The sequence below is a fragment of the Tyto alba genome, unplaced genomic scaffold, assembly GCF_018691265.1.
Source record: "Tyto alba isolate M040663 unplaced genomic scaffold, T.alba_DEE_v4.0 Super-Scaffold_27, whole genome shotgun sequence".
Taxonomy (NCBI): Eukaryota; Metazoa; Chordata; class Aves; order Strigiformes; family Tytonidae; genus Tyto; species Tyto alba.
In genome coordinates, this window is record NW_024881301.1 from 3,248,590 (window position 1) to 3,275,210 (window position 26,621).

At 38.3% G+C, this 26,621-nt stretch overlaps 1 protein-coding gene across 5 annotated transcripts in view; it reads left to right on the forward strand.

Annotated features, from left to right (window-relative positions):
- NOL4 (nucleolar protein 4) overlaps nt 1-26,621 on the forward strand; it is a 195,212-nt gene that overhangs the window by 103,438 nt on the left and 65,153 nt on the right. For all 5 annotated transcript variants that reach the window (XM_033001097.2, XM_033001100.2, XM_033001098.2 and 2 more), the window contains one exon: nt 13,223-13,506. In XM_033001097.2, coding sequence (XP_032856988.1) covers nt 13,223-13,506 — 284 coding nt within the window. The remainder of the gene's footprint in view (nt 1-13,222; nt 13,507-26,621) is intronic.

Below are 26,621 nucleotides of genomic sequence, written 5' to 3' on the forward strand. Positions count from 1 at the left end.
ATTCTGTTGTTTCGTTGGACATTTACAGTTTATTTAAGGAGGAGAAAGACAATCAGCAAGTATTGCTTATTCTCTTCATTGTTCTTTGCAAACACTCTATATTTTCTAACTTCTCTGGAAGCTTGGGAACAGGCTTGCCATATAGCTGTTTGTCATACAGCTGTTTCTGTTTCTAATGTGCATTTCAATTAGATTTAAGTAGCTGTACAATGATGATACCTTGAAAATACAAAGTGTGTCCTGGTCCGAATAATCTCATTTACAGATTTTAAAGGAAAGACAAAATAAATAGATTTTGCACTATCATTGTTCTTTACTTTGTTATTTAAAATAACACTGAGCATTTCTATGGGTGCTCTTGCTCTAGGCTCCCCCTTCCTGTGGGCATGATGCTTTGTTTAGTAGAAGCAGCCTGCTGCTTTCCACACATAGATCTGTTGGGCCAGCTCAACAAATGGTAATTTCTTCTAATTTTATGCTGCTCTTCATTCTCAGCCAATTCCATATTATAAGGAGGCCAAGTAGGTATTACAGTTGGAGTCTTTGGTATGGTTTTATTGTTTCACTTTCTAGTTCTCTGATCGTTAACAACAATCTGTACATAAATAGTTGTTAGAATTTTAGTGAGAATAGGACCGATCCACTGTTACTAAAACATTCTTAAATTTCATTAGTAACGGTACCTCATCAATACTGTAAAGCACAGGAAAAGCATGTGCTGCAAATACTGTGTGCGCGGACTGTCCCACTGCTGAATCCTGATGGGCTACTAGAAGCCTGTAAGTGAATTAGAAACACTGACCAGTTATTTTGTTTCTCAGGAAATCTCTTCAGTCTGCAAAGAACTGCAAAACAATTCATGGATTCTATCTGAAGGGTGGTGTTCTGTTTGCTCTACTTTCTGGCCCTGTTGAGTAATCTGGTTTTGAGAATAGCTCTCAGTGATGTTTCAGCAAGGACAAACTGACTGTCTTTAATGAGAAGAAAAATTTTAAAAGCTACTGAAATACTATTATGTCCAAGAACCTGTAGTTCTGTTTCTGTGGACATTAGCTTCTCAGAAAGGAGCTGTAAAATGATACTCTTCATGCAGAATTTTTCAAGTGCAAAGTTTTCAAGTTGTCCCATCTTTCGTTTACACTTTTATTTAATGTACCCTTACGTACTTGCTCTGTTCCCCGCCCAAGTGCAGTTCACTGCATTGCAGTGGGAGGGAAAGTTTGAAGCAAGAGATGCATTGCTCAGTCAGGTGGCTTGACAATAAAAATTTCAAGTCCACAGCTCTGGTGAGGAATAGCAGTGGATATGCCAGAACTATCTATCAGATCCTTTGGGCTTCATGAAGTTTCTGGGCACTGAATCATAGTTACTTGGTTTGCCAGAGATATTGTGCTGACAGACCATCTAGCAAAATCATTCTTTTTTGTCTTCAAATACCTCTTATTCTAGTCCATTTTTAGATGATGTGTGACCAAATGCTCCGCTATATTTTGGGAACTGTAAAAAAATTTATTGACTGTGATGTCTGTGCTGAAAATAATTTCTGAAAATAAAAGAGCATATTTTATTTTTACTGAAAATAATTTCTGAAAAGTAAAGAGAATGGTTTAATTTTGCCAGTCAGATTGGAAGTCAACATGTCTGTCTGTAGTGTTAAGAGGCAGTTGCTATTTAAAAGTGGTGACTTCCATGGAGGCAGAAGAGACCTTGCTGTAGTATTAATACCTCATTGGAACCTCCTACTTTTGACTCGCGGAGACTCTGTCTCAGCAAAAACGTTAATTACATCACAGTCATTAAATATGGAAACAACAACCCTAATGGAGTACTAAACTTGGATATTTAGTGTTCTGACTTCTCAGGTTCACTAACATTCACTTTCTTAATGTGTCAAGGAAGTTTTAGTTCACTGTTGATAATGCTAGAACTGCAACAAGGTACAAAGGCTGTAAATTCCTACTTCATATTCCATATACTTTTCTTCTAGTTCTTCCCAATTCCATGTTTATTACCTATTTTTAAACTGAATTTCAGCATGTGAATATTAGAGGCACTTATTTTATTCTCTGATGAGTTAGGAAATTTTCCTAGAAGCCTGTATGTTAATATGAGTGGAGAGAACTGGTTGGAAAGGATGTGACAGAATTGTTTCAGAGGGAAAACCAAATCTTCTGCAAAACCCAGTTGATTTTACCAATATCATCAAGTGAAAGCTAGGGGAAAAAAAAAAAAAAGGTAGGAAATATTTTCAGTTCTAGTTATAAAGCATTTTTCATGTCTTAGCTTTTAGTAAGCAGTTGTAAATACCAATAAATGGATTTAATTTACTTGATGCAAGCCTTTAAACTGTACTTCTCTGTGTAAAAAAAATTTCAAAAAATTAGATTGTAATTTTGAAATCCTGAACTAAAGAGCTACAAAACTGATGATGAAATGTCTAATAGTCTGAACTATGTGTAGAAATATTGTTACGGAGAGTTATACTGTCAACTCAATTAAACTATTATTTCATGTTTCATTATTACAGAGGTACCCAAAATATTGGCCTGACAGAGCATTTTGAATTTAGTTACTTTTTGGTTTATGCACCTAAATAGCAACTTTATAGCTACTGAGACTGTGTATACATTACAAATATGAAGTAAAGAAAGCTTTCAGGTCTTCTTCAGAGTAGTTCTAAAATAAAACATAAAATATAATAACAGTATCTGTTGAAATTCAGCAGAACTCTTGGGTTTCCTATACTTGGGCATGTATAGTTATCTTTTCCCAATTATCTTTTTTGTTGTTGTTGTTTTTGGGTATGTGAGATTTTTTATTTCTACTTCATTGTAGTCTTCTACTGATAGGGAAAAGATTAACAGACATAGGATTTTTTTTTCATATTTCAAGAGGAAACTTCTGCTCGGTTTTCTGTTAGGAATATAGCAGACAGGGAAATCCAGCAATTTGTACTGTAAAGTTTGGGGGCCCAAGTCAGAATTTCTGTTAAATGTTGCTGAGGTCATATGAAGCCCAAAGCAGCCTTTTCTGTTTGCTCTTAAGGCTTCTTCCCCCTTTCTCTCCCAGTTTTACTGATGGAGTCATTGTAGCAACCCTTTCTATAGCCTTGCTGCCTTTATGGAAGAGCAGGCAGCAGTTTGCTGAGGTGCTGTAAAATAATCATTTGTCTTATTAAGACTCAGGGCTTCGCCCTTCCAGAAGGGAGTGCAGCCCGATACCACTGCGTGAACCCACTCAACACACTAAAGCTGGTATGGTAAATTTTAGACCTTAAAGGACTGTACTAAAAATGCCGGTATTTGGGGCATCCAGTCTGCAGAGAATTTCCTCTACTGACTCCAACTTGATCTTTTCTCTTCGCTTTTGTCTTCTGGCAGATCCTGATGAAGTAAAATATGACATCACACACATGCACTAGGTCTGAGCGGAACATAAGTTTAATGTAATTTCTTTCATCCCCATTTGGGTTGATGTTTAGGCACCAAACATGCACCTATGTGATAGTCTTTTGTCTCTTGCTGGCACTGCACCAGATTCTTCTTGCTGTCCAGAATGGCAGCAGCTGCTGCTGCCTGCAGCAGCCTTTAGCCAGAGCAGCATAAACCTCTTCCATGCTGGGCAAGAAAGAGGAGAGGGTAAGATCTCCTAGGATACCTCTTTTTATTTTAAGGAAAAGGCTTCATATTTCTTTTCTTTAACATGTTGCTGTCTCAAACGTCTTTGTTGCTGATATGCTCTGTACATTGTTGGAATTTTAGTGAATCTCAAAAGTCAGAATTAGTCTGTCCTGAGCCCTGCTTGCCTGCCTGTCTCCCAGCCTTCCTCAATTCCTGCATTTATATCAATAAACTGCTCTGAAGTCTGGAGTCCTGTTTGGGAAGAGTGTAAGGCAATACCTCTGGCATCATTCGTGTATGATGAGGATGAGAACTTGTTCCTGCAATGTTTGTTCAGAGATGAAGCTTTAAGCCACACTTTAAATGCCAGATGACGTTTTACCTGTCAAATATGATCCTAAAAGCAGCATAAAAACTTTTAGAAGAATTGTAGGTTTTCTGTATTAAGGACTACTTAATAGAGCCTTTTCCACAAAAAGCACCCTAGAGTTTTCTCCAGAGTAAAGGGAAAACCAGAGACTTTAGTCCCCAGAGGCAGTGAGGGCTTTGTCTTTTTAAGTGGAAATGCCAAAGCACAAGTACAAACTAGATGCGTAGTGATAATAAGACTGCTGTGTACCCAGTGAGCTATTCAACTGGTTATTTACATGTGCAGTACCCTCCTAATAGCCATTCTGCTTTACCTCCTTGTTGTGTATACGCAGGGACAGTAACTCTGCAGGCAAAGTAAACATGCAGTCACTCATGAAGCTTTATAAATGAGCCCTTCTATAACACTGCGATTGACAAGGCAGTATTATTTTTCTGATAGTTGCTGATGTCATGGAATTGCAGTAGTTCACTGTTCTGTTATTTAATGTTATAATTGAGTAAAATATCTGCCTGTTTTGTGCTTCTAGCAAGAAGAGACATTTATCCATGAAAAACTTGTGAATTACTGGGGCATTTGTTTAATAATTAAATAAGATTTACAGACTGGCTAATGCTGATTCCACTGTCTATGTGCATGTGTATATCAAATTTACTGTACTCTTGTTGACAATGCTAAGGATTAGTTTTGTAGTTTTCTTTGTTCCTTTTTCTTTTCATAAATGCATGCAGTGAGTGATCATACAAAGTATCTCCTGACCTATTCCTCCGTCACTGTAAACAACGGTGAAGGATTAATTGATTGGCATTGCACTGAAACTGATGGACATTCCAGGTTCAAATTTCAAGGCAGTGAGTTCCATCACCGAATTCACAGAAGCCAACCACATTAGGAAAGCTAAGTGTATCAAAAGGAGAAAAAAAAATTAGTATTAGTGAGGTTAGCTGAAGAGGACAATACATATTCTTGTAATGGAGCAAATGCAGTCTCACTGTGGATGAAGTGGCTGAACTCTGTGCACATTGCCCTGCTTTGTCCTCTGGAAAGGCTCTTGCCCACCTCTTAATTCATGTTCCTTGTTTCCTTGACACAGTACTGACATTTTAGTAGAAACAGAAATAGTGGCAATAACTTCCTGGAGGAGCAGAGAATGGTGCTTGAGCTTTACACAGATTCAAAGAGAGACTGGATATTTGCATGGAAAAGAAATCTGCTGAGTGTCAGTATGTTACTAGAAACCACATTCAGCTCAGAAAGACCTTGAGTTGAAAATTGTTAAGGGCTCAGCAAGACATAGAAAGAAGAATTGTATATGCTTGCCTTATTCTCTTCCCTAAACATCTCCTAGTAGCCACTGCTGGAGATAGAATGTTGAACTAAATGGATTTTTCATCTGACCAACTATGGACATTCTTATGCTTTATGAAATGGGGAATAATAGAGAATCTGAAATCACCTTTGTACCTCCATTAATTCAACCCCTGTTCTTTATCATAATATGAAAGGGAATGGAGAAGATGAATAGATATAGCTGATTTTGACTAGCTTTTAAGTTACGTATTGAACTTGTGCTTGAAACATGACTTGTGATGTAAATGAAGCATAACTGAATACATAACTGTGACAAATTGATATTAAACGGTCCTTGTGAAAAGTGATGGGAGTGAAATGTGACCTCGCCTTTTTGTCAGTTCATTTAGAAAAGTCTCTATAATTGTTTCGTACTACAGACGTTTCAGTGATTCAGCAATCTACACCAGATTTTGTCTGACTCATGGTGTTCCTCTCCCAAAACTGCCTACTGTCAGTTGCCACCAGGAAAGCATTTTTTTCATTAGTTCCTGTTAGGAAGATTTGCTAGAATACCTTGTATTTGTGGAATTACAGAAGGATCGTAACTAACTTAGTTTTAAATGTTTGCTTATGCAGTGCATTATTTTCATTAAAGTTGTGTTTTAACATAGGAAAAATAAAATACATGCAATAATGAAGCCAAAGATTAAAGAGAACAGCATACTAAGTCAAAACTGGTTTGCAGTACTGTCTGTTGCAAGCGATTCTGTTCAAATGAATCAGATTGCTAAGGGTGTAAGGTGGTGTTTAGCAAGACCTGGGCTGGTGGTATCCGGCCCAAAGAGATTAAGACAACCTTCATCATACAGGACTTTGGTAGACAATCTTAAAGAGTGGGTTTTATGATAGCCTGCACTTGCACATCCAGCAGCTTTAGTCTCACTCATCCCACTCAGCTCATTGCCATCCAATCTCCTCCTTTTAGAAAGAACAGTTACCCCCCTTACAGTAACTGCTGCTCTCAGAGATGCTCTGTCAACAGGCAGTTCACTGAAAGTGTTCGTTTAACCTGTGTGCATGCTACCTTGGAGTCTGCGGGCATCACTGTCTATTTGGGCTGCGTATGAGGCCCATTCCCACCTCCACTTCTTAGAGCAGAATGAACAAAGTGGCCTCAATGTTTGCTTTGTTCATTTGGTGTGATTAATCGGACTCATTATCACCAGGAATGGTTTTGGCTTGTGGGATGCCCTCATGTAGTCAGAATGTCTCAAAAGAGTCAAAGGTGCTGTAAAGTTAATTGCCTTTCCCTCATTTTTTGTCTACTTCCTAAGTCGGCCATCTACCCTGCTTCATGGCAAAAAAGGGAGCTGTGTTAGAGCTGCTTTGGTATCATGGGACTCTTGCTTCATTCTCAGTGTTAATGAGAGGGTTCCTTATCTCCCTGACCCATCACCACGTCTGTCCTTTCAGCATATCTGAGCTTCCATGTATCTGTATGGTTGTAGGACCGTGCCACACGACTGCTATTAGAGCTGAAGGCCAATGCTATGGATTTCTGACTAGTAAAATATGCAGTAAGTTTCAGGTAGCTGAAATCTCAGCTGTATAAACTATTTAAGCATACTCTAAATATTAATTGAATTCTAGCCTGAAAATTAATCTGAGAGAGGGAGAGGATTTATTCAGGGATCTGTCTTTATGGAGAATGACTTGTTGACTTCTTCCTGACTTACCTGCAAGGAATATGAAAAGTCGGTATGATTTATAGTATGAAGTTGATTGCTAAGAGTAACGCAAGAGATTCTTTAAAACTTCTGGAGATTTTTCTCTCAAGGAGACAAGTTATATATATGTACCTTGGTTTGAGATCCGCAGTACTTCAGTGAAACTTATATCAGAGTTCAGATCTTAAATTCGTGCTCTCAGAAAACTGGTGTTTGAGATACTTGTTATTCCAGCCAGATTTGGTGCACATTTCAACTTGCTTTCCTTTAAGAAAGCACTCTTACTGAGAACAATGTTGAGCATTTGAGATACCTGGTCTGAAGAACTGTATTTTAACCTGTAACAGAAGAATCTCTAATTCTAGCAATATGTATTGTGTGACCATTTATAAATCTAGACATTGTTTGATAAGAGAATATAATCATAGATTAAGACCTGGTTTCCTGCTGTAAATAAGAGTGCCCTTAAACTATCAACTGCCATGGAAATCACCTTGCAGAATCCAAGATGTTAAATACAGAGAAACTGGGTATTGACAGAAGTTAAGGCCATGATAATGTAGATGTCTGTGGCAGATAATTGAAGGATGTAACAGTTCTGAGAATCAAAAATCATATTCAGAGCATCTGTTTGCTTGGGCTTTCTTTGGCATTATTTTTTTTCTTCCACCATTTCCAAGTTTCCTTCAAAAGCAGGGGGGGAAGCTAACACAGTGGTGACTGCAATGAGCCTGGAAAGTTCTCAGTCAGAAGCCTGGATTTCTCAAATGTGCAAAAACAAAGCTGCTGTCACTTTGTGTCTAGTTGGCCTCCAGGTGATCTAGAAAGATGAGCTGGAAGCTCTAATGCGATGTGACGAATAGTAAGAAACTAACTTGAAGTAGGAAAATTGCTGCAGTTCTTGTTTTGAGAATTACCCCTAACATAGAGAGTACTTGGACTGAAGGTTCCCAAAGGGCATTGGTCAAAGTGGAGGATCAGCGTGGAGCACTGTGCAAGGTGAGAGAAGGAGGTCTTGGCATCAGGAGGTTTAGGAAATGTTGGTCCATGAGTGAGAAGTCCATGCCTAAGTCTTTAGAGTGCTCCTTGCTTCAGCAAAAAGGTGTGCACTGCCAGACCCAAAAGTACCTTCCCTCTGCTCTTGGAGCCTTTCTCTGAGGGGTGATGCTCTTTAATCCCTGGAGGAGGATCTCTGCGTAGGTAAGGCACCATCTGGCTGTTGTTGAAGAGTGAGACACATATGTGTTTTGCAGTCAGACTCTCTCTTTTCAGGCTTAAGTAACAAAACCAGCTGTAGATGTATTTCCAGTCTTCCAGTGTGCTGGAGTAAGGGTTTGAAATTTGCAAGCAGCAGTATTTGATGAGGCCATCATTCGCTGTCAGGGTTGATGCTTGTGGTGGCCCTGGGAGGTGGTGAAGATGTGAGCTCGTCTCACAGCTGCTTCTTTGACTTCCCCAACACCCAGCCCGGGGCAGGGAAGCCCTCTGCTCCCTCCCTTTGCAGCTCCCAGTGCCCGTGGCGTGCTTCCCTGGAGGTCTTCCCATAAAACCCACCCTGCAGCAGCGGTTCAGACAAGAGGCGCGTTTTGAAACATGAAAGCATGCTGTCCGAAAAAAAAACATGCTACACCCAGCTGTAGGCTGATTGCGGCGGAGTTTTATTTTCCCCCTCATCAGCCAGCTGTGGGAAGGGAACCTGGAGTGACCGCCGACCGGGCGGTGGGCCTGGGCTCCGCGGCAAGCGGCAGGCGCTGGGCTGGGCCTAGGCAGCCCCCAACTGTCACCACGATCCCAGCGGGTCCCAGGGCTGCCACCATGTTCCCCAGCTGCGCTCCTGCAGCCTCTCGCTCGGCTGCCCCAGGGACGGGGCCCCTGGCCTCTCCCCCTCGGTGCCTGCCATTAGTGGTGTCCTTGTCCTGAAAGAGGAGGGAGCTGTTGGCAGGCTGCCGCGGGGGAACACCAGTGGCCATAGCTGAGCAAAGCCTTGGCTCCCCTGGGCCTGCACATAGCTCTCCCCAAGCCGCTGCGCCTCTGTCTCTGCAGAATGGGGGGAAAAAATACTTGGTAAGAGAGCAGGCTTTGAGCTTTAGCAGTTCGTTGTTGCTGAGGTGTTGTGATAAGCGAAGGTGAGAAAACCGTGTGAGAAAACTGCTGGTCTTTACCCAGGTCCCCGCTTAAGTGGAGCCCCTGCTCTCCAGCCGTGCCGGGCACGGTGGGGTGGTGGGGATCTCACCTCCTTCACCGCAGAGAGGCAGTCGCCACTGGGGAGGGTGGTCAAAAGAACAGGTCTCCATGAAACCAGCCTTGCCCCTTGGCAGCCGTGCGGTGGCCGTGAGCGCTTGCAGTCCCTGCAGGCCCAGGAGCTGGGCAGCTCAGCCCAGCAGCCACAAGCGAGGCTGGGAGGTTTTGGGTCCGTGGCTGCCCATAGCTGAGGGTGAACTTGCCCTTCCTCCCATGGGCCAGACCCTCCTTCTTTTTCCCCCAAACCAGTTATTCCTGATGTGGTGTGTGTTGCTGATATCTCAGAAATTCTTGGTATAGAGTAGCCTTATTCTTGGCAAAAATAGAGCAGCTGCCCAGGGATGAGAAATGTACTAAACCTTGTAATTTAGTTACCTTGGTAACATCTGTAAGGAAATACTAGTGCTAAACCACAATTTTCTCCTTGATGTCTTTTATGGCAATCCATATTTATATTTACTTGGCAAAAGTGTGATTTATAGCCATTATAGACATTCTCCTGAACGCTATCCTGACAGACGATAGTTCCTAACAAGCAAGGTTAAATTACTGTAAAAACAGGTATTTGACTTTATAGTAGAAACTGAGATTTACCATTGTTAAAGAAGTTTCTTCACAGTTCGATCTTTAGGTTCCCCATAGCAGAATCTCAGCCATCAGAATATACATATAGGTAAAATTATTTATTCAAATTGTACAGCCAGGAAAAAACAGCTCGAGCTGGGTGCCTCCAGAGAGGGACCCCAAACAAATAAGTCCCTGGGCATTTATACCCTTACAATCTATGCACCCACTCTTCATGTGGTCATGCGCCTTTCACAAGCCCTTTGGTCCAATGGTGATTCTGGTCTGAGATTTTCTAACACCTTATTAGATTCCTTCACTGTCTTCAGGCAGACTATTATCTTGTCAAGTTGCAGCTTCTCCTGATGGTTATAGCCTTGAAGCCTCCTTATCTTCTCGTTTGTGCTGGCTCTGGAGGCCCTGTTTTGTTTAAAGAGGTAGAAGTTCAGCAAATGTCGGTGAAAGTTTGCAGCTTGCAGACTAAGGCCTCAGCAAATCTAGCTACTCATTCTAAACAAGTAATGCTAAACAAGCAGTATACTAAATCACACAACACTGTGACTGCAAGCAATTAATTCTATTTCAAATTTATTTATTTAAGCTAAATGACTAATATTTCTTAATACCATCAAGTAACTAAGCTTTTGCTAAGCAAAGCCAAAACCACATAAATAGTGTATTATTATTTCAAAGTATTATAATGCTTGATCACATTTACTCAGCATAGGAATTTTTTCAGTGGTTGTGTTTCTGAACAAATATAAAAAAATCTGTTGTTTTTTTTTTTCCTTTTGCATTGTAGCATTCTCACACATGTAAGATTTAGTTGTCATCCATTCATCATACAAGAGGAAGGAAAAAAAAAAAAGAAAGGCATTATTGCTTATGATTACAAGCCAAAGCTAACAGCCTTGTTTTGGACTTGGTTGTCCCTGGAGCTGGCTCTGGGCACAGGTCTCTTCCTACTCCATCATTTCCATTTAGCCATCTGTGTCCTGGGAGTGGCTCCTCTGCACTGCGTGTGCTGGGACAGTTGGGTGCCAGCACGCACAAGTTCCTTAGGGATCAGACTTGTGTGCTGCAGGGTAGGCAGTGCCCTCAGCTTTTAGGTGGCTCTTTGCATCCTCTGGTTACTCACTTGTTTCTCTCTCTGCTCGCAACAGCAGGGAATTTTCTGAGCCCTTCAAAGGGAGGAGCATCCTTCACTCAGTGACAGATTGAGTAATTGATTTAATTAATTTGAAACTAGCTGTCACTTGTTAAACTGATAATCAATAAGCCAATTATCTGTTAACAGTCCTAAATATGAATCACCGGTAACCAGTGTTTCTCAAATAAAGAAATCTGGATTTCTTTCTGATATCTCAGAGCTTTTAAAATGAGTTGTAAATATGTCTATTTTCTTTAAAAATTAGAGACCCTATATTAGAATGCCATTTTCTAATTCAGAATAATAAAACTGCATATTTATTTCTGAAACTGTGTTTAGAATTTTAACCTTTTTCATGTGTTATGCCCTGTTAGACATAAGTCTCAGGGCATGATAGAAAGCTTATTAAGGGTAAATGCTGCTCACCTTATTCATTTATGTAGCTGAAATCCTCAAGCAGCCCCAGGTTTTTAAATCAGAACATTTCCATTGCTCTGTTGCAGGTTGGGTTGCTGTACACATTTAAAAGTCTTATTCTAGGAATGTTATGTCTTTTATTGTATATACATTTGTATTTGTAGGACAGAATGTAAAAATGGTACATACCAAAACACAGCTTTATTTTTTATTGCAGCCATTTATTATCAAGCATTTTGTAAAACCAAAAAATGTTCCTTAAATAAAAACATTTAAATTATTGTTTTTATTATGTATTTTCATGAAACTAGATTTTTTTACAGGTTTACAAAGCAAAACAATTTAAAAAAATATGTTCAGAATGTGCGCCCAGTCCTGTATACTTTATGACATGGAAGTGTTAGATGAGTACAACAAACAAGTCACTGATGTATGATGGCTTGTCTATGGCTCTCTTAGTACTTAATGGAATTAGATCATTACCCATTTATGCAATATTTTCTTCACTTTTTAAATTCTGATCTGAGGGTGGTGAATACTTGTTTTTTACTATATTAACGATGGAGAGTCAACAATTTGATTAATCATGTAGTTTCAAGCATGAGTATTTCTGAGGACATCCTTCAAAGAATATGTCCTGATGTTTTTTTTTAATTTCACCTGTATATAAATGTGTTTGTTTCTTTTCCATGGAAGTCATTTAGAAGGGCCCCAAAGCAGATGATGTATTAAGGTACTAATTTATTAAAGTCCATCTCGTACGGTATCTTCAGTTTCAATCCATACACATTCCTGGCTGCTAACCCCCCAGATTCGTCTCCAGCTTCACTGTCTGCAATAAGCATAGGCTTGTAGAGTCCTGGGCAGGTGTTTGCACCATTAGAAAAACCACTAAAGTCACCGAAACCCAGGTGCTTTAGAGAACAAGAAGTAAGCAAATTGAGGGCCAAATTCTGCTGCCATTTAATCCATTGAAAGATGAATTATTTTACTAGATAGCCTGATGGCCAAAAGATTGTTTAGAGGTAAAGAAGGGCTGAATGCACATTCTAGTGCTGACAAACACAGGATACACAAACCCATAAGCATGTGGAGACACATATTAATCATACATTTAGTCTGTAAAATATTAGGGGTAACAACAATACATCCAGAGTTTTCAGATGTAACCTTCAGGTTGATAATTTACTCCTTTATTGAGCAGTATTTTTAAATATATTATGACACACAATGAATGAACAAAGTGAATGAGCACCTGAACAAAATGAAGAGAGGATCTTTGTTTCTGGAGTAAACTTTTCCAGTATAATCTCTACTGCCAGCAGTGAATACATCAGATGTATTTACATCGTCTCTGTGCGAGAGAATGTTTATGGATATGACATATGCTGCTCTGCACCCTTAAAACCTGAGAACTAGATTCTCTCTAAGTACCATGTGCATCTCTGTTGATTTCAGAAATATGCAGTACTGCAGTATTGAGCATGGTATAAGAATCTAAATAGATCCATAGACATATGGACAGACAGATGGATTAAGGCAGACTTTGTCACTTTGTCCCTAAAAACCCTTTGTGATACTTATCTTTTTTGTACACTGTGACACTAAGGTGTCAGCCCAGATCATTCCCTTGAACTTAGTAATATATTTTGGATTTACATAAAGTTTTTACTTGAAAACATGGAGGAGTTTATGTGCAGATTTTGCAGAAATGTACTGGTGCTGGTAATATAAATCATTTTCATTCTATTTTGAAAAACATTGTGAAGGTATAAATTATGTTTGAACTGGACAGAGATGATGATGTGGCATGTGACTGAAAATATATATTTTTTAATAGATGATTCAGCCGCAGAGAGTTTTAATGGCAATGAGACCGTGGGACACAGTTCCAATGCTTCAGGGGGAACACACTGCAGGGAGATGGCAGAAACCAACAGTAATGGCAAAACAAATCTGGAGCAGGATGAGCAGCCTCTGAACCTGAGTGACAGTCCCCTCTCTGCTCAGCTGACTTCAGAATACAGACTAGATGATCACAGCAGTAATGGAAAGAACAAATACAAGACTCTCCTAATTTCTGATCTCAAGATGGAACGGGAGGCAAGAGAAAATGGAAGCAAGGTAAGATGCTTCCACATGCTCCAGATATGAAGTGTGTAGCTTAGAAAAGGAAAAGATTTGTGAGGCCAAACCAAAGCTTATTCCCAGCTAAGCACTTAATGCAATGTGTCTGATGTTTGTCACATCATTACTCAAATGCTATACGTAGATTTCTATGCTCTATTACACATATATGATGCATACGTACAATAAGTGTATGTGGATGTACATGGGTGAATACATATATATAGACATATATATTGTGCTGACACACTGACAGAAAACAGTGCAGTTCTCCATCAGGCATGAATTTTATCAGTCCATTTATTAAGAACTGTCTACATTACCCATTTCAAATATATATATAGATACTAAAATATGTATATAATGTGATACATATATATATGTATGTATACTGAGATACATATATCTATGTATATTTATAGATGACCATCTCATTACATGTATTATGTATCTGTAGAATGAATCCATATGAATGTTAAGTATGTATGATCGAGCAAATGACTACATGTGAATTATCACCATCTGAAAGGTACTGATTTGGTTCCTTCCTGACTGATTGTGTAATACAGGCACCTAACCTGAATTAAAACTGACAGGTTTGCTTTAAGAAGCTGTAATCCCCTGAGGGGTTTTCTCTGTAGTTTATGTGGGTAAGGAGAAGCAAGGGTGGTTATATTGTAGATAAAGACAGGTCCTATGGATTAGGTAATGAGCTATCTAGTAAGGTGTTTGTCATGAGAGCACATTGTAGAGAGAGGGTGAAGTAATGGCCTGTATCATAGAATTTATCCATTGATCTTATTGGTGACAAGTTCCTGGTTTTTATATGATAACTTCCAACCGGATTAGCACTTTTACAGCAGCAATAATAGGATGTTAGTACTGGATCCAAATACTATTAATGCTAATCACTGGCTTTCAGTAGCCCGCTACAAAATAGCCTGACAACATAGACATACTTTGAATGGCCACATTTTTTGCAGGGCTTCGAAATAAGAGTGATATGGGAAATCGCTTTTACTAGGTATATCCAGAAAGGGACTATACATGACCAATGTCTAGAGAACAACATTTATTTATGCTAAAGTTTTAACTCCTGTCTTCATTGTCTGTGAAGTAAAAATAAAAACTTTAAATGTTTTTTTAATTCAAGTGTCTCGTTTTGGTGGGTAGAAGAAACGGAGGCCAAATGGGAGATTGTTACTCTTCCTCTATCTTGGCCGTTCCAGTTTAGCAAATCATGTATCCCAAGACCCTCTCCATAAAATCTTTATGAAAACCTGTTTATCTTCATGGAATCTTTTTTGTTTCCACAAATTTTCATTTTATTGAAAATGTTCTGAATAGCTCTAGTCTCAGGCTGTGTGTACACTCCAGTGCTGGATTTACTCAATACTTTGACTGTTGCACAGTGAGTCCCAAATTGGATCATATGAACGGTATCTTCGTTTGCTTCAGGGCGTGTTGTTCCAATGAACCTTTTATAAACAACTCACCCAAATACTGACAGACACACAGGCTCTTTTGCCTCAGGTACATTACTGCTTCTGCCACTACTCTTGCAAATACACAAATAAGCTTGGTGAAGAAAGGGAGGAGCCTTAATGTGGAACTCACTTATCACTAAGACAAGAACATAGCCTAATGTTACATTTCCAATTTTAATCAGTTCCAACTCAGGTGCAAAAAAAAACGTATCAGAAAGTGTTAAAAATCTGTTTGTAATGAATTGACGTGACAATCAAAGCCATCTCATTCTTTGCTATTCTACAATTTTTAAGAGGCCTGAATCATCCCCCACACTGATACATTCTTTCATCACTCACTGTCATCCTACCCACTCTATACTGCCAACAATATGTAGATTTGTCTCCCCTTTTTGTTCTGGTGAAACTCATGTTGATGTTTACAGTTCGTTTAAGTATATGATTTATTAGGCATGCAGTAAAGATTATTAAAAATGGAGTGAAGACTCCAGGAAGAACACACTCCTGGGATAAACAAAAATTTGTCAGAGATCTGTAAAATGAGCGTAGAGTAAAAGAATGTTTTTGTGGCCAATTTAATATTTTACAGATGAATTCTGCTCATTTTAAATTTTAAAGAAGTTATAGAATATTTTTAGAAGGAACAAAGCTGATCAGTGTATTAGAATAGAATGGAACTGTACATCATCTCAGTGTTTTATATAGCATACATATACACTCATAAATCATTACTACTGTTTTACCTTAAACAGTATCTTACATGCGAAAGAGTCAGATGATGTTTTACAAGCCCTACACCTGATCAAAACCTCTTGCCTTCCCCTGGTGATTCATAAGAGTGTTCTGGTGATTAGTGAGCTGATTAATTTTGAACAATGCAGAAGATCATATTCCTAGTTGTGTGCAGTAGTCATTGGATGCACTTGGGCAAGGGTATCACAAGGAACTAGCCAGAACTCTAATTCTCTGCCAAAAAAGAGACAAAATAAAGAACAAGTAAGGTTAACAGAGTACTGTAGTTTACTAGGGGCCACATCTCACATATCCTTTTCACCCATAATACACTAAGTATGCAGGGGATTTTTTTAAGTTATCTAGGAATTCTCCCAGCGCTCTCACAGCATCTAACCTCCAGCCATTCACAGTTATACAGTTATCAGATATGATTAGACCTGAATAATGGCATCATTGGTAGTGATGGGTAGGCAAATGTGTTTAGTGTAACCTCTAATCATGTTTTCATGAGAAAAATAATCTGCTGTGTTCACCAAATATCAAATTGCTATGCCACTTCTTATAATGTAGTATTCTTATAGTATCTTTATGTGGCAAACAACTGAGAAAAGTTATGTGAGAAGCTAGTGAAGAAAATATCTGGTTTCTAAATGCAGAGAAATATATTTTAATTATTGCGCTAGCATTGCAGGAAGTAATGCATTATGCTTCCTTCAGCTTCTACAATGGCCCATTCAGCCTTCAGAAGATGTTACTTGTTTGAGATGACCAGGACCCTGTGAAACCCAAAGGCAAAAGACTGGAGCTGGGAAGATCTGTTGGCTAACATGTTCACTACCTGCTCTGTCTGAGTCTCCTTTTTGGATGCTGCATCATATATATTCTACTAAATTTGAAGCCACAATTTCTCTGGTCAACTTGTATCCATTCCAACCTGTCACTAGGTTTAAAGATAACATATTAGAGCTGAATCTAGCCACAAAAAGACAAAAGATTACTTTTTTTTTTGGTTGAAAATGATCAACATATTATACCTCCTCTATCAAATCACAGATTTTTTAACGAGACTTTATTTTTTCTGGAAACAAGTAGTTTTGTTAAATTATGTTATAGGTATTTGCCAGTATGACACTGATTGCAAGAATGACGCTTCCTTCATTTGTGTAGTGGTGGGCTCCACCATTTGACAATACAGTTCTGATTGATAATTTTGTACATGCTGCAGAAATGTGATCAGAAGATACAGTTGAGATAAAAATTGCAGTTTTTCCGTCATATTTTCTTTGTAAATTTGACGGCTAATAGGCAAATGTTTTTTGGAAATGGTGACTTCTTTGTGGAAGTTCAATTTTTAGAATATTCATCTTGTCAATACCTATTTGATGCAATTATATGCTTATGCTATATGGAAACTTTGCTAGATAGTGGCCTCATTTTGTGAAAGAGTCTTGGTTGACAAAACAGGGATGCATAACATTTTCTTAAAATCAGGCCTCTCTAACATACACATGGGAAGTCATTAATGATTTGTTAGAAATGTAGTTTTTTGGGAATGATAAGTCAAGTTTTCTTGTTTGAAAAAACTCTGATGAATAACTGGAGACTAGATAAACCTGCGGACAATTTTTAATTCAAATTTTCAAACTACTAGGGTATATTATTTAAAGAATGCTGTGTTCATTTCAGAATATGACTTTTAAAAGTGATGTTGATAACACTCTTTAAACAAGAATGACATTTCAGTGGACAGTGTAACTTTACTCTGTGAATCCTCAGTTTCAGGCAGTGAGTATGTGAGGTAACCGTCTTTGTGTAAAAAGACCACATGCTGAGTGCAGTGAAGGGAATTGCCAAATTGTAACATAACCTTAAAATCTGGTCCAAAGTGTTTTACCGTTCACTCAAAAAATGTTATGCAAGGAAGAGGTGGGTTTTCATAGTGTAAGTTTGTATGTATGTATGTATATATGTAGATGTGTGTATATATATATGTGTTTTTATTAAATCGGTATTAGGGAACTGATCCTCCAGTAAGACTCAGATGTTCATGTCAGTAGAACTTTCTACAACCGTTTAGGGCTAAACTGAAGTCAGTGGAATTTTGTATAGCTGCAGAAAAATATACCTAAATTTACCTTAACAGGGCTGGGTCTTTGTACTACAAAAGACTTATAAATACTCAACTGTAAATGCTCAGTAAATACAGTTCTATGAATTCAAATAGTTAAGCGTACATATAAATTATTTTAGATCATTATATACTTATGTGTGAGACTGCTGGGTTTCTGTATGACCACAGTGAAGTCTCTGGAGCACTGACATTTTTTTGACTTCTGATTCTTGTGTTATTGCTTTTTTCTATACCATATATTTTATTTTGAAAACTCATTATATAGCTTTATCTCTTCCACATAATTTATTTCATAAAATATAGCAAGCCCACTCCTTTCAAATGATTTTGTCTCTTCTGCATTTGGAGAAGAAGGTTATTGTGATACAGTATGGGAATACAGGTTTTTGAATACAGCCATACTTATATCATGCCATGTATTTTACTTGGATTAACAAATAGTTCATTATGTCTGTATTGCAAAGGACATTCCTAATATACAAAACTTCTCTTTGGGATTTCCCAGATAGAAACATGTGCTACTGATCATGAATGCCTAGGAGATGCATTAAAGTGAGGTAACAAGGAGGACACACACCATGAGTCCATTTTGTCCAGATACCTACTGATTGCAGACAGTTGGTTCATCTCTTCTTTCTTTCTACTGGACAAACTTTCTGATAGAAAAATTGGACACCTCCAGGCCTTCTGGATGTATGGTAGGCTAAGTTAATATGCATTATGTTTAGTTCAAGTAATTGGCTGCGTGCAGAAGTGCACAAGATAAGTAATTTTTCTCTAAGTCTGAAAAGAAAAGCACAGTATTAAAGGACAAACAGTAAATAGTGATTGCTGCATACAGTGACCTTTAATTATAATACTACATTCTAATATGCATGTCATTGTAGTTACAGTGGTTCACAACAAGGCAGAGTTTTCATGTAGTTTCTAAAAGGAAGATCTTGCTTTCTGGGCTTTTGAAGTGTTTCTCAAGGTTTTTTCTTCAGACTGATGTAAAGAACAGTGTTACTGTCACGGGCCACTGCCAGGGCCTGTTTGCTCCCAACTATTCCAACTTCAAACTGGTGTTGTAAATGATGCATTTACGCTACAGCAGGTTAGCCTGGCAGGCTGTCCACTTTTAAGACAGGTCCCACTCTAAGAAAGTATATGAAGACCATAACCTTGCATGGGACCTGAAAGCCAGGCCACATGTGGGATCCTGGGTGAAGAGTCATTTGAAGCTACCGCAGGCTGTTCTGGTTAAAACTTTTGTCATCTTTGGTGGTTAGTCCAGTTGTAGAATCTTGTAACATCATCTTTGCTGGAGCTCATCATTAACCAGGCACAGCTGTCTAAGCAGCCTGACCTGGATTATTGTAATCTGCTGGTACATCATGAATCCAGCTGGTTTCCAACAGTGCACGTGAGTTTAGCCACAGATAGACACCGTCTCTGAGGAGTAAGGTAGAGTTTCAATGTGTTTCTTTCTCACTCTCTCTCCTTTTTAAAGATATGATTGCATCTTAGTAAAATATGAAAGGTCATTCCTAATATCCAGTGGATATCATCACAGCTGACATTGTGTCTCTGAGGCCTGTGAACTCACTGTCTAGTTCCCCTTTGCCTGTAATTTTGTCTGCAGGTTTACTTGGGGATATGCTCAGAATATAAGGGAGCGTACACCGTTTTCCAAAGCAAGTAGAGCCCTCAGGAGTTAGTGGTCTTTTATATGCACTGATAGTATCTTATTAGGAAGTAATTTATGAAAAGTTTTCTTATTGAAATGTGAAACAGATGTGCATCTACTTGAAGCAAGTGTTAAAATGCAGACTGTGGGGATTTGGCATGTTGAAGAACAGTGTTGGAGACATTTTGGTTGGTTGGTTGGTTGCTTTTTCCTTTCTTTTTATTTCATAACTAAAACATTTCTAATTTTTTTTTCTTTCATCATCATTCATTATTTATATTCAAGTGGCATAGAGAGGTTTCAGCTGAATTGGAGCATTGTCATGTGTTGCTTATATGAAATGGTTACCTCAGCTCTAAGCCCGAAGGAAAGGTGGAAAGGGTAAGACAGAAGTGTCTCCTCCTCTTTTGAGGAGACCATTAAACTCTGAATGTTGGCTTTTTTGATACAAAGAAAACACCCTTTTGCCCTTCTAATTTATGCTGGCAAGTGCTGAAGTTATAGATAATGAATCTGGGTTAGGAGTTAGTTAAACCTTTCAGACAGGAGTTTTTGACTCCCAAATCCTCCTCCCCACAGAACTTCTTACTCCTCGCTCTTGCTTGAAGTTGGATCTTATTACTTAGGTATTGCATAAGAAGAAATTTTTTTTGTTGTTGTTGTTTTACTTGTTCTATTTTATTTAATTTCCATAGTCAGATAGAAAGTGTTAAAGCAATGCCATATTTTACTGACTGCTGTTTCGTTAATGCAACTATCTTAAGAGTCTATGGTTTAATTGTTAAGACTAAGGAGAGGCTTAGCATAAAATTCTGTTTGCTACTGTAATGAATAACCTATGAGGAGGGAAGCAGAGTCTGGTGAAAGTTATAGGTGGGACACGTTACAACACGTTAGTGGCATACTAGATTTTGATCAACCAAGAACATGAGTGGGGCAGAATGCAAAGCCAGCATGATATTCACCCTGTGGAGCAGCGAGACATCAGCACAGACTGAGCCTGCAGCTCCACAAGGGCCCAGCCTGCTTCCACCCTTCTGATCACAGCACCAAGGAGAGGATGGTGACTTCTTCAGCTGTGCCTTAATTGTGATCTGATGGATTCCATCATTGCTGCTTTTCATGAAATCCTTGGAAATAGTTTGTATGGAGGTTCAAAAGTAAAAATAATAAAAGTGAACTGAAGGTAGAATCCACCCCTGCTGACATCATGTGTAGGTGATATGAGGCTACAACATCTTTTGGCTTACACCTCAAGTCTTTGGTGTGTGAGGGCAGGCTCAAATGTTCTGTTGAAATATTCATCTTTTTCTTTCTCTGCTGTACTCAGGTTTGTGCAGAGGTAGCAGGCATACCAGTGTTTTTCGAAGCTCCTTTGGATATAGGTACACTACAGTGGGAGGAGATAGGCCCCTTCTCTTCTGTGCACGGAGAATATTAATGAAAGGAGAACAGAAAGAGTATTCAAGGAGTTTTGTGATCTCCTAATTTTTTCCTACCCGCTCACCTACACAAGAATGAGACAAACTAGCCTGTTTTCTCTTTCCTTATTAATTCCTACTTCATACAAAGGGTTTTTATAGGTTGGTCTCCTTGTAAAGACTGAGTCCTTTATATTTTGCTTTACCATTTTATCAAACATTTTGGCTTTACTTTTCCCTACTTTTAGAAAATGAGGAAGCTGAGAGAATCACAATTTTCTAGCTCCAGAAGTCAGTTTATTGGTTGTTTGGAGAAAGCAGCATAGTTCTATGAAGAAAAAATGTCTTTCTTCACTTTTGCTGCTCTTTGATAGGGGGAATTTTTATAGGCCACTAAGAAGCTTTTTGGTACAAAAAAAATTATGTTAGTTTAATGGCTTAATAAGCCTTTTCCTTGAAAAAGAAGTTGAATTTATAAAGCACTGTTTTTTCCAGACCTGAACCTTCTGATTTTGGGTGTTACCCATAGTAAATAGCTAAATATAACGTTGTTATGAAGAGAGACAACTACAGGTGCATGAAAAAATCAGTGCAGTGTTTGTCAGAAAATATTAATGCTCTAGCGTTCTCTAACAGTCACATTCATCAAAGTCCTTTGTCTATGATAACCTCAGTTCTATGTCTAATTCCTCCCATTGGAAGTACATTTAGTAGCAGGTTTTCATGTTCAGTGAAAGCTCTTGAAAGCGAAATTGGTTTCCAGCGGGGCATTCTTTACAATGATGTAAATCCAGATCAATTAAACTGAAGTTGATGATGCTACTCCAGATTTACATATATGTAATGGAGAATACAATCTGGCTCCATATGCATATGAAATCCCAGCTAATGCATAACTGTCATGGAAGAGAATAACTTTTAATGTGACCTTCAGTAAATTTTCTCAGAAGTTTTTTTTTTTAAAGGAACAAGTGCACATTGGTCAAGTATCAGACAGTGGCGCTGTTGGTTCCAGATTGAATGTGTATTACTCCCAGATGCAGCTGTCCTCATTCACACTCACCTTTGGAGTCATTGGTCCCTCATACTGAAACAGAAGCAGTTGTACCTGGAGGGGATGCCGGACTTTGTTCAACTTGGTTTTAGTGGCTGGATATCTGTTCAGATGAGAGAGAAAGCTATCAAGTGCATCTGCAATCAGTGAGGTAAGGTGTATGAAATTACTACTTCCCTCCCTGTTTACAGCCAAGAACATTTAATAATTCAACAGCCTGGGAACCCAAGTCTGTACCTTTCAGGCAAATTCCTGATGACTTCAACCAGGGTTTGTTCCTGACAGATACCTTCAAGGCTGGGCCTTGTTGTAATTAATATATTCAATCCCTAACTCTTGCTTTTGTGTGTTGTTTTGTTTTTTTTCTTAGGAAGGAAATTGAATTTGTGTTGAAGTTCTACCAGGTCAAATGGTTCACTGCAGGTTTTTCTTCTCCTTCTGTTATCACATATGCAACTCCTCTAACAACTAGAAAAAGACTGAGAGCAAATCTTGCTCTTGGAAGATTAAATACTATTAGACGGTAAATTGAGCAAGATATAATGGGGCAGCAATAATTACTACCTACTGCAATTGTGTTTAGTCTTAATATTAGTTACAGCTAATGAACTGTCATTTTTTTGTTTTTCAGATGCAGAGGTTGAAGAGCTGATCCTCAGAACTAATCTGTGATGAATGACTTGATAATTGGCCACTTTCTACACACATTATACTCCTCCAAAACTATATTGTTATTCAAGAAGTTGATAAACCTGAATTGTTAACCCTAATTTTTTCTTCTGGTATTGAATTATTTTCTATATACCAAGTCAGCTGCTGAAAAAAGGGAGGAAAGAAGTCAAAGATCTATTTTTTCTTGATTTCTTTAATGACTTTTATAACAACATATTGCTGAGGTTTTAAAATAAATACAATTTTTGTTAGTTGTCTTACAGCATCTCACTTTCTAATCTTGTTTTTTTTTGTTGAATGAACACCAGTAGTCAAATGTCTTGCTGAATACTTGATATAACTTCAAACTGTGGTTTTGTGTGCTCTCCATTTTCCCTCTATAGCAATTGCTAGGAATAATTACGTAGACTAGAACACTGAATGCTTTTTTTTGATACTTACTTATTCACATAACTGGATTTTCAGGGTGATGTGAGAGAAGTGAATAGTTCAATATTTTAATAGAGGAAGGAAAGAGAAGTAGAATTTGAGTTTAAAACTATTTAACTATTTTGTTCTCTTTCATCTTTCTTTTTGTTGCTAGTCTTTTAACTCTGCTTTTACTACTTCAGCTTTTTCTTTTAATTCTCCTCTGTTCTCCTCCATTTGCTTCCAAAGACTCCTAGAAAGACCTATCTGAAATTTTGGTTTTAGAAACAAAATAGTAGATGTAGATAATAATACCAATTACCAGAAAAGAGTCCAATCCTCTGGAAATGGCAACCTAAGTAATTGACATTCACTCCAAAAGGATCTGCAACAGTTCAGCTCACTAAATTTTGTAACGTCCATGAAGTTCTGATTAATAACCCTCAGGCTCATAGGAAACAACTGGTGCAGATGTAATGTGCCATAGGAAAAAAGTGAGATACTGGAGTCATTGCTGATGCCCTAGATCCTTGCAACAACAAGGGATTTTCTAGGTGGATTTCCCAGATGGTCTCTAGCAGTATCTTATTCCCCCCAGAATAGGGAGTAAAAAAGAACAACCTCCAGTAATCCCCACCAGTCTGCTTGAGGTTTTGTCTGCCATATGTTTCATCAAAACATCCTGCCTTATATTTCGCCTCTAACAGTGACTGATTTTGAATACTTCAAAGAAACAATTAAAAAAGCAGCATCTACATTAGTTACTGAGGCATGGAGGGGATGGTGATGTAGGTAAGCATTGAAAGCTGTGAAATGTATGTTATGTTTATTAAACACAGTCAAAAGACAGCAATCAAATAATTTTGCAAAACATGCGGTAACAAAAAGCCACTGACTCTTACAAATATTACAGAACAGAATTCTTTTGCAAACAGGAAAAGATTCTGGAAACTGCTATTTGAGAACTGTGTAAACAGTCAACATTTACTTTTCACTGGGTGCTGATGAAAGAGTATGAAAACATGAACAAGTATGAATATATGCAGCCATAGGTCGGGGTCTGTAAATGGTGTGACTTTTCACTCCACCCGTGTAAATGTGGGCATATCGTGACACATTTTAATACTGGATGAATTCCATATGCATCTGTAGAGTTTTTACTAAGTTGCTGCTTCTTGGAGCTCACAGTATTTCTGTGAAATACTGCAGCTGCTGCTTGGATCTTAGCATGGTACAACTGAATATTTCCCGTATAGATGCTTCTTCTCATCAGCTTCTTTGGTCACAGACTGTCACTCTCAGTGTCCCTTCACATCTATTCAGTTTGTGGTTTCTTAACTCTTCTAGTCATGAGTATGCCATGAGCTACTCCCCACATCTGATGGGTAATGATACGTGCCATTCTCTTCATATACATACACACGTACACACACACACAGACGTTTTTATATATATATACATATATATATGTTTACCTACATACTCTTTTTTTCCCCTTGTCTGATGAGAACAGTCATATCCAGTGGCCATACCCAAAGTTGATGGAATCATGCAGGTGAATCAGGAGCATACGAATAGCACATATCTCTTGTTGTTGAGGCACCTTCAATGACATACGCCTAATCTTTGTGTACAGGTGCTCCAGTAGACAAGAGTGTGTGGTTGTCTTTCATATGCATTTTAATTAAAATGAGGATGATATCTTGTATGTTGCGTCTGACTCCATTTTATATTTGGGTAGAGGTTGTGAAGTAATGTGTTACCTCCTCTTGTGTTTCCCATGGCATTTGGGAATTGTCTGACTCCATCAGGAAGATCCCTTGCAGAACTATTCAGAATTTCTGCCCTGTTCCTTCTGCCATTGAGCTCCTGGGTTGTACAGTCTCAGGATGGATAAAAGAATCTGCGTGAAACACAGGGAAAGGTAAGTCGGTTTCCATATCATGAATGGCCCTAGTATGGCCTGTCCTCAGTCCTCAACATTATACTATGAGATCTATATTGGCTCTCAAAAAGACACATGGATATTCTTTAGGCCTTCTGTACTGAATCAGTGATATGTAAGTTGAATCAGTGATATGTAAGTTTTTTGGCCCCCCTCTGAATGCATGTATCTTTGTCTAACTTTGTACTGTTAGTCATATGCTCTTAAAAATCTTTTGCAGATGGAACTCCGTGGGACAGGACCTGTATCAAAAACTGTACTAAATGACTAAAATAAAGGGTTTTTATAAAATTCCTGTTTCCCCCAGTGTGTTGGTTAGAGGGAATAGCTGTGTTTAGTGGAAGAGAAGTCAGATGAGTCTGGGGCATGTGTGCCACCTTGTACCCTCTTGGCTCAGCCGGGAGATGGAGAGATGATAGAATGAGATACAGGCATCTTTTGGAACATGCTGCCTGTGTCAGTTGCTCCTTAAAGATGACCATCTCACAATGTTGATGCTTCTGTGTGGTTCATTAGACGCTTTTTAAAATCCACCTCTATACATAATCATGAAGGCAGTCCACCCTGCCTTCAGGAATTCCATAATATACAGGTTTATGTAATATTGAAAAAAGATATTGGAAACCATAATGTATTTAAATAAGTGGCAAAACACAGAGGAGCTATAAAACTTGCTACACAGAGAGGTAATTGCCTTGTTAGAGATACAGCAGTGTCAGTTTCATCAGAGATCTCACTGGTTCTTACCAGTTAATAGATTGTCCTTCATTTTAGAAGACAAAGACAAAGTTATTAAAAGACTCAGCAGATGTAAATTGTTGGGGTTTTCTTGTTGGTTTTTTTTTTTTTTTTTTTTTTTTTTTTTAATTTAGGTTGCAATTGAGATAAAACATTTCTACAGTGATTGTAACCAACGATTCATATGAAGGTAGTTAATTATTACACAAAAATTTCTACATATGCTACTTGTTCTTTTTAAAAATATTTCTTCTAATTAACCTGCAAATTATTTGGCATGATTATGTTATTTAGGAAACCAGTGACAACTATTTTCTCCTGTTCAAGAGTTACCAGGTGATGTTCCACAGTGCAGACATTCTCTTCTGATCTTAACATCTATGAATCTGTCGAAGTGTTTTGAATGCTTAAAGAGCCAAAAAGGCTCTTAGCCTCTCAGGCTGCCAGTTCCCTGGCATAAGCTTTTGAAAAACCTGGCTCAGATGTCTATATTTCATAGTCTTTAGTACTTAGCCCTGCATACTTCTGGTCTGGGGTATAAAACCCAGGACAGGATAACAGGATATTTATTTTTACTGCACTCACTATGCCAATTCAAGATCATTCTTATTAGTATAAGAGGTAAGTAGTTTTTAAGACTATCTCTAAACTCTGTTGAAATCTCTTTTTATCTTCTTTTTCCTTTTTTTTTTTTTTTTTTTTTTTAAATAGGAAATTGGCAGGGAGTATCCTGCTCTGCTTTTACTCTGTTTCTGTGTTTAGATTGTTTTTTTTGTTTTTTTTTTTTGTTTGTTTTTTTTACTTTTAAATGCTCACTTTATACTGATATTTACAGTACCAAGAACTTATATC